At 36.8% G+C, this 8,370-nt stretch overlaps 1 protein-coding gene across 1 annotated transcript in view; it reads left to right on the plus strand.

Moving 5' to 3' along the window:
- The window catches only part of KRR1 (KRR1 small subunit processome component homolog), a 19,238-nt gene extending 10,928 nt beyond the window's left edge, over window positions 1–8,310 (plus strand). The window contains exons 8-10 of the mRNA XM_007947565.1: window positions 5,868–5,945; window positions 6,056–6,149; window positions 8,171–8,310. Coding sequence (XP_007945756.1) covers window positions 5,868–5,945; window positions 6,056–6,149; window positions 8,171–8,310 — 312 coding nt within the window. The remainder of the gene's footprint in view (window positions 1–5,867; window positions 5,946–6,055; window positions 6,150–8,170) is intronic.
- The last annotated feature ends 60 nt before the right edge of the window (window positions 8,311–8,370 follow it).

Here is an 8,370-nt window from a genome sequence, read left to right on the forward strand (position 1 = left end):
CTCTTAATTCGTTCCAGTAGATTTTTTACTGAGTCTCTTGGGTTTTCTAGGTATAGAATCATATCCTCAGCAAATAGGCTAGTTTGACTTCTTCCTTATCAATTTGGGTGCCTTTAATTTCCCTATCTTGCCTTATTGCCCTGGCTAGGACTTCCAATACAATGTTGAATAGAAGTGGTGATAGAGGGCATACTTGTCTAGTTCCTGTTTGCAAGGGGAATGCTTTCAGTCTCTATCCATTGCGAATAATATTGGCTTTTGGTTTTGCATGTATGCCCTTTATTATGTTGAGGAATGTCCCTTCTATTCCTGTTTTGCTGAGAGTGTTGATCAGGAATAGGTGTTGGATTTTATCAAATGCCTTTTCTGCATCAATTGATAGCATGTGGCTCTTTTCCTTTGTTTTATTTATGTGGTGGATGATGTTGATTGTTTATTTTGAACCATCCTTGCATACCTGTATGAACCCCACTTGGTCATAATGAATTATTTTATGTGTTTGGAGTCTATTGGCTAGGATTTTGTTGAAGATTTTTGCCTCTATATTCACGAGGGGATATTGGTCTGTAGATTTCCTTTTTAATGACGTCTTTACCTGGTTTTGTACAAGGTTATGCTTGCTTCATAAAATGAATTTGGGAGGATTCCATCCTTTTGTATGTTTCATAATAGTTTGAGTAGGATTGGTGTCAGTTCTTCTCTGAATGTTTGGTAGAATTCTCTGGTGAAGCCATCTGGGCCAGGATTTTTTTTGGTTGGTAATTTTTTTTATTACCTGTTCAATTTCTTGTTTTGTTATGGGACTGTTAAACTTTTCCACATCAGTCTGTGTTAGTTTAGGTAAGTAGTGTGTTTCTTGAAATCTATCCATTTCTTGCAGATTTTCAGGTGCTCTGTACATATCTATAAGGTCAAGGTGGTAGATTGTGTTGTTCAGTTCTTCTGCGTCTTTGTTGAGTTTCTTTCCAGTTGTTCTATCTTTTATTGAAAGTGGTTTATTAAAGAGCTCTGGTAGCATAGTGCCTAAGGCACTTGACTGCTAACCAGAAGGCTGGTGGTTCAAACCCACCTCGGAATCACTACGTAGATGGTCCAACCTTCCTTCCTCGGAAGAAAGGTTGGGCAATCTACTTCCGTAGTGATACTGCCTTGGAAACCCAAGGAAGGGTCGCTATGAGTCGGGTCCAACTTGACAGCACACAACAACAACTATGACTGTGGAGTCATCTGTTTGCCTTTTCAACTCTTTTAAAGTCTGATTTATGTATTTTGGGGCTCTTTGATTGGGTCCATTGATATTTATTATGGTTATATCTTCTTGTTCAGTTGATCTTTAATAATCATACAATGTCCTTACTTGTCTCATATGGTAGTTTTTGTCTTAAAGTCAGTTTGATCAGAAATTAATATTGCCATTCCTGCTCTTTTTTGGTTGCCATTAGCTTGATACATCTTTTTCCAACCTTTGATTTTTAGTCTGTTTTTGTCTTTGTCTCTAAGGCATGTCTCTTGTGGACAGCATATTGATGGATTTTGTTTTCTTATCTAGTCTGCAACTCTCCACCTCTTGTGTGGTGCATTTAATCCATTAACATTCAGTATAATTATCGATAAAAATGAATTAGTTGTTGTCACTTTGTTCTGTGTTTTTTCATGGTATTACTGGTTTCTTTGTTCCATATTATTTTCTTTGCTGAGCTAATTATGTTTATTAATTGTGTTATTATTTCCTTTGTTGCTCTTGTTTTAGTGTTTGCTAAATATTTGTGCTTGTCCTCTTTTTTTATTGTGATGTGAAGGTTTATCATTTTTCTTTCAGGATACCCTGTGATTTTAATTTTCTCCCCAAGTTTAGAACAGTCCCTTCTATCTTGACTTCCTCACCATTAGAAGTTCTGTAACTACAGTTTTTCCCCTCTTTTTGGTTTGTAGTTTTTCTCATTTGCCAATTGATATCTCTGGTTCCTTGTTCCCAATCTTATAAGCTTATTTTACTTTGTATACATCATAGCTGTGTTGGTTTCTGGGTTATTTCATCTTGTGAATCAATGGTCATTTGTTTGCTATTATTGGTTCTCTGTTCAAAAGACTCTCATTAGTATCTCTTACTCTTGTAAGGTTGGTCTATTTTTAACCAATTCCCATAATTTCTGCTTCTATGAATCTCCTAATTTCACCATCACTTTTGAGGGACAGTATTGCCAGGCATATAGTTCTTGGTTGGAAATTTTCTTTTGCATGGTTTTATATATACCATCCCATCACCTTCTCATTTGCATGGTTTTTGCTGAGAAATCAGAGCTTATTCTTATTGGTTGTCCTTTGTAACTAACTTCATTTTTCCCGTGCTGCTTTCAGGTTTCTTTCTTTGCCTGGTTTTGTGATGATGGTATGTCTTGGTGATTTTCTTCTGGGGTCTGGCCTGTTTGGTGTTTGTTGGAATTTTTGAATGGATATATTCTCATCTTTCATCATATCAGGGAAGTTCTCTTCCAATAAATCTTGGACAATTTTCTCAGTAGTTTGTCTTTTCCTGTTTTGGAATTCCGATTACACATAGGTTTTTCCTTTTGATGGTATCCCACATGAACCTTTGGCTTTCTTCATTTTGTTTTGATCTTTTTTCTAGTTGACCATTTTCCAAAGAAGTATTCAAGTATTTGTTTTCAATCTCATTAATTCTGTCTTCTATTGATTTGATTCTACTCCTTTGCTCTTTCAATGTGTTACCTATTTTTGAAAATTTAGTATTAATCTACTGGATTTCTACCTGTAGATTTTGTATTGTTTCTAATGTTTCATTTATTTTGTCATTTTGTTCTTATATTTTCTAACAAAATTGTTTAGGATTTTGTCTCTGTTTTCCTTAATTTTGTCAGTGTTTTCCTTGATCTGTGTCACAATCCTTTGAAGATACTTAAATATAATTCTTTTGAATTCCTTATCAGGGAGTTCCAATGCTGCTTCTTCCTCAGGGATGTGTTCTGGGTCTGTATCCTGCTCGGCTTGTTTCTATCACTTTTCCTTGCTTCTTTGTGTGGACTGTGATGGTCTGTTGTCTCCATGACATTGTGACATTGTTGTATTTAGATCTCTGTTAACTTTCCAGTCGTTGGCATCCAGAATGTCCCTGTGGTTCTGGCACGTGGAGCCTGTTCTTAAGTTCCTGGAATCTGGGATAACACTGTTGCTTTAAATATCCAAAATGGTCAAACTGCTTGTAAACATTCAAAATTCCTGTATCTTCTAGACAGGCAAAAGTCCACAGCTCAGCCTGCTTTCCTCTTCACTGCTTCCCCTTTTGTTCACTGCACCACCAGTACAGTCCTAGCTGTCTGTGCCATCATGATCACTACCAGAAAGCAGCTCATATGTCTCCTTTTTTGGTGTTTTCATGCAAGTTCTTCTGTTAGTTGGAGTTTAGTCCAGTTCTATATCCTTGCCTTCAAAGCTCAGGGCTTCAGGATTATCTTCTGTATCTTTGTTAATTGGTTCGCCTTTTCTTTGTTGAAGAGGGTGTGTGCAGTCTGTCTGCCTATCCCGCTATCTTACCGGAACTCCCTGACCTGAATCTTAAAGTCTTCCCTCCCTACTAGTTCTTTCTACTCAACATACAACCCCTTCTCTTTATGTATACCACCTTCTCTCCACCACTCTGGGTTTGGGATTTTTCAGGGAAGGTTGATGGATGAAAGATCAAAAGGAAAAAAGGAATGATAACAATGCAAAAACAATGGAAGTAGTTGATCATGGGGTCAACTCTGGAAGGGAGAAAGTGAAGCCAGAAAGTTGGGAGGGATCTAGTTTTTCAATTGTGCTTCCGTAGCACCTGCCATACTTCTTGTGGCCCTGTCCTATGGTTACTTGTCTACTTGTCTTTTTCCCATACAGTTGTTAAGTTTCTTGAAGTCAGTGATGTGTCATTTAACTTGCTCTGCTCACTTACCTGCTCTGTGAATTTGAGCAAGCTGTTTCTCTATGCCTCAGTTTCTCCATGTATAAAATGGGGGTAAGAACGATACCTATCTCTAAGAACTGTTAATGAGGATTAAATGAGTTAGTATTTGTAAAGAGTGTCAAACAGTGCCTTGGTTATACTACTGTTATATAAGTGTACGAGAGAGATAACAAGGGTAAATAGTGAATGAAGGAGCTGTAGTTTTCTGTAATTTGTGTTTAATGAGTCACCAAATCCTGGCAGTTCTTGCTTATCATTCTCAATGCCATTGCCTTCATTTCAGGCTCTTATTCTTTCCTCTTTATTTTTCTATACCTTCTTAAAAAGCTACTTTGGTCTCTTCACTCAGAAACCTTTGTTGTTGTTGTTATTTGCCGTCGAGTCGGCCCCGACTCATAGCGACCCCTCCTTGGGTTTCCGAGGCAGTATCACTGCGGAAGTAGGATTGCCCAACCTTCCTTCCGAGGAGTGGCTGGTGGATTTGAACTGCCAGCCTTCTGGTTAGCAGTCAAGTGCCTTAGCCACTATGCTACCAGAGCTCCTTTAGTCATTTCTAAACCATGTCCCAGCTTCTTCGTGCAGGCCTTTTCCAGCTTTTCCCAAACTGTCTTTCCAGGAAACCGTCTCACACTTTGCTGAAACATTGACCTTCCACTTTACCAACACCGGTGTATTGTGTAGCCCATTGACACGTCGGCTACTCTCCCACCTCCATGCTTTTTGTGCATATATTTCACTCAGCTTAAGAGTACATGTTCTTTTAATGCTTTTCCTTTAAGAATTAATCATAAGGAGTTTAAACCCCATTGTCCTAAGCCCCCAGGGGAGAAAGATGGCAATAATCTACTTTCTTAAAGATTTACAGCCTTATAAACCCTATAAGGCAGATCTACTCTGTCCTGCAGGTCACTATGAATTGGAATCCACTCAGTGGCAGTGGGTGGGTAGGGGTTTTATCCTAACCCCAAAGACATTATGACTTTGTAAAGATTTGTATTGGAATAATACTAGTAAAAGTATCTCCACGTTAAACACCATTAAACCAGTTTAAGGTTTGGATAGATTTTTTTATTAAAAAAAAAAAAATTAAAATAACTCACTGCCATCAAGTTGATTGCGACTCATAGCAACCCCTCCTCAGGTATACAAGGCAGTATCTCTACAGAAGTAGGTTGCCTAGTCTTTCTTCCGAGGAGTAGCTGGTGGGTTGGAATCACCAGCCTTCTGGTTAGTAGTCACAAGCCTTAGGCACTATACCACCAGAGCTCCTAATTTTTTTTTCTTAGAGTACAGTCAAATATTTCTAATATTTTTATGCTTTTATATTTTTTTTTATTAAATTAACCTTTCCATGTATAGTTTGACAATGAACTTTAAAAAAAACAATTACCAGATTTTACTGAATTAGCTTCTGCCACCATGAAGCTAATTGATTAAATTTTAGCCACTAATAAATCTTACCATGTGCCATAAGGCCTTTGTCAGTTAAGTGTTAATTCTTAGGAAGTTGAAAATAATTGTTTTCCTTGGATAATTGTTTTCTGCAGTTACTCAGTTCTTTTGTATTCTTTGAATGTCCCTTTGTACCATACTGAATGCTCACTCCACTGATAATGTGTGGTAGGGAACAACATCCTCTACAGAAAGTATCCCATATCTTTTTTTGTACCCTTCACTGGGCTGGTTTGGGTGCTTGCTTTATCTCCCCTACTAATCAGTAAGCTTATAGAATCCAAGGGCCTTGTGAATGAATTGATAAGTTGGGGGAAAAAAGTTCAAAGGTCTCTGTATTCAAATAGTCCTTTATCCCAAGTTGCAAAATTAAAAATTTAGTGCCTAGTTTCAGTCTTAGGAAATGATTTCTTATGTACACTATTTCTGAAGTAATTGTAAAGGTCATTTTGTACAGATTGATAAAGAACTGGCTAGTGGTGAATACTTTTTGAAGGCAAATCAGAAGAAGCGACAGAAAATGGAAGCAGTAAAGGTAAGACTTTATGTCTGGGTCACAATATTATTACCAAAGTTTATAGAAATTTGAATCCTTATTTAACTGTAAATTTTATTTTGCTAATGTACACATTATTAATAATATAGGCTAAACAAGCAGAAGCTCTCAGTAAGAGACAAGAGGAAAGAAACAAAGCTTTCATTCCACCTAAAGAACAACCAGTTATGAAACCGAAGGAAGGTAATGTTTGATTTTCAAATGAATTTGTCTATATCTCTTTGACTGGCAAGTAAAGAAGTAACTGTATCCTCCATCAATTCTCTGAGCCTTCTGTTAATCCTAAGAACAGCAAATGACTCAGGTAATTTATAATTTAGTAGTGGCTAATGCTTATTTCAGGAGCTCTGGTAGCATAGTGCCTAAGGCACTTGACTGCTAACCAGAAGGCTGGTGGTTCAAACCCACAAGCCACTCCTTGGAAGGAAGGTTGGGCAATCTAATTCCATAGTGATACCATCTCGGAAACCCAAGGAGGGGTCGCTATGAGTTGGGTCTGACTTGAAGGCAAGTAACAACAACAACGTTTATTTCAGCATATCCCAGGTTGGCAGTGCCTTCCAGACCTCTGTCTTGTGCTTGAGAGACACAAAGAGAGCAGTGTGCGCGCTATAGAGATAAAGTAACAGTGGTCTGCTCTCCTGTCTCTCAGAAAGGGCTTAGCAGAGGTTGGGTTTCCTCTTCCTTTTATTTATGTGATCTGTGGTTTCATGTCTGGTTCCATTATTCTTAACATGGATTTCTCATCACTTTGGACTAAAGAACACTAACAGAATAATGACAGAAAAATCACTGAGGGGCTCTTAAAAAAGATAAGGGAAGGCACTTTTTTCCCTTAGGACTTTTTTCATTTCTAGTGTCTTTTTAATTGATTTTCTTTCTTTCTTTTTTACGTACCCATCGCTCCCAGTAATACTCATACACTTCCTAAGTAACCCTTCAAAGCAAATAGTGGCACAGTGTGTGTGTAGGGGGGGCATAGTGGCAGGATTGTATGTAGTACATGATCTACTGGTCAAAAAAAGATGGTGCACGTTAGGATTTTATTAATGTAGCAGTGTTAACAACTTAAAAACATTCTACTCTGTAAATGATAGGTCATATGAAAGTTTAGAATACCAAATATTATAATTTGGACTTTATGTATTGTCAGTTATGCATTTTTAGGGTATTCACTAGGTATTTTAACATTAGTCTATAATAATTAAAAATGTAGCTGTTCCACTATAGTGGAGGCTTTAAATCTCTGCTCTTGAAGATGCTTGTGGAGTTTGTATGAACTGTTTATCCTCCAGCCCTCCTTGTGCTCTGATACTATACTTTAAATCATAAGAAAAAGTTGCATTGTTTTGTGCTTCCTTTCCCTATTTTAGACATTGATTATATGGTTGATAATGTGGGCAGACCTCCACAAACTTACCCAATTACTATATTTACTATCAAAATTTTGTTACATAGCATACTACTAGTCATTCATTGAACTATTAGAAAAACATTTATTTTGAACTTTTTGCTGTGGTATTAGATAAAGTAAATTTTGACCTATGGCTTCATGGTTAGATAATTAAATGTATTGAGACTTGATTACATGTATTATTCTTCATGAAATGTAATTTTAACTGGTTTTTATGTGTGATAGAATTGGCATGTTAATGAGTATTCTAAAGTCCCAAAAGAATAAGTCAAAATAATCTGATCTCAAGTGGATTTTAGGAAAACATAGTTTAAATGTAGCTGAATTCACTAATTGGTTTGAATTTCTGAACTATAAAATTATTTTCTTGCATACTTTTACTAATGTATAGTTATAGTTCTTTATGATACATTGTTTTCTTAGTTTGAAGAAAGTTTGAGATGGTGGTTCAGAATTTCTTGCCTTTAGGCATATATTTTATATTACCTTTCTGTTACAGCAAGGAGCTCTGGTGGCATAGTGAGTAAGGCATTTGGATGCTAACCAGAAGGCTGGTGGTTCAAACCCACCAACCACTGCATGGAAGCAAGACGAGGCAGCATATCTCTATGAAGATTAATAGCCTTGGAAGCCCAGTGGGGATCACTATGAGTCAGAATCAACTCTGGCAGTGGGTTGGCTTTTGGTATTCCTGTTATAACAGTATGCTGAAATTGTTAATCTATGTATTGTTTCTGCTTTATTTGGTAGAATCTAAAGAAATAACATACTGTGTTTTTAATTTGTCTAGCTTCTACTGAAACAAAAATTGATGTGGCTGCCATCAAGGAAAAGGTTAAGAAGGCAAAGAAGAAGAAGCTGGGAGCACTTACAGCTGAGGAACTTAAGCTTAAGATGGAAGCAAATGAAAAGAAAAAGAAGAAAAAGTAACATTTAAAAAAAAAAAACCTGAACTAGAATTTATTAAGTTATCTCCTTTTGTAAAGGATT

Source organism: Orycteropus afer, unplaced genomic scaffold (genome assembly GCF_000298275.1).
Source record: "Orycteropus afer afer isolate SDZICR_OR568_19922 unplaced genomic scaffold, OryAfe1.0 scaffold00190, whole genome shotgun sequence".
Classification (NCBI taxonomy): Eukaryota; Metazoa; Chordata; class Mammalia; order Tubulidentata; family Orycteropodidae; genus Orycteropus; species Orycteropus afer.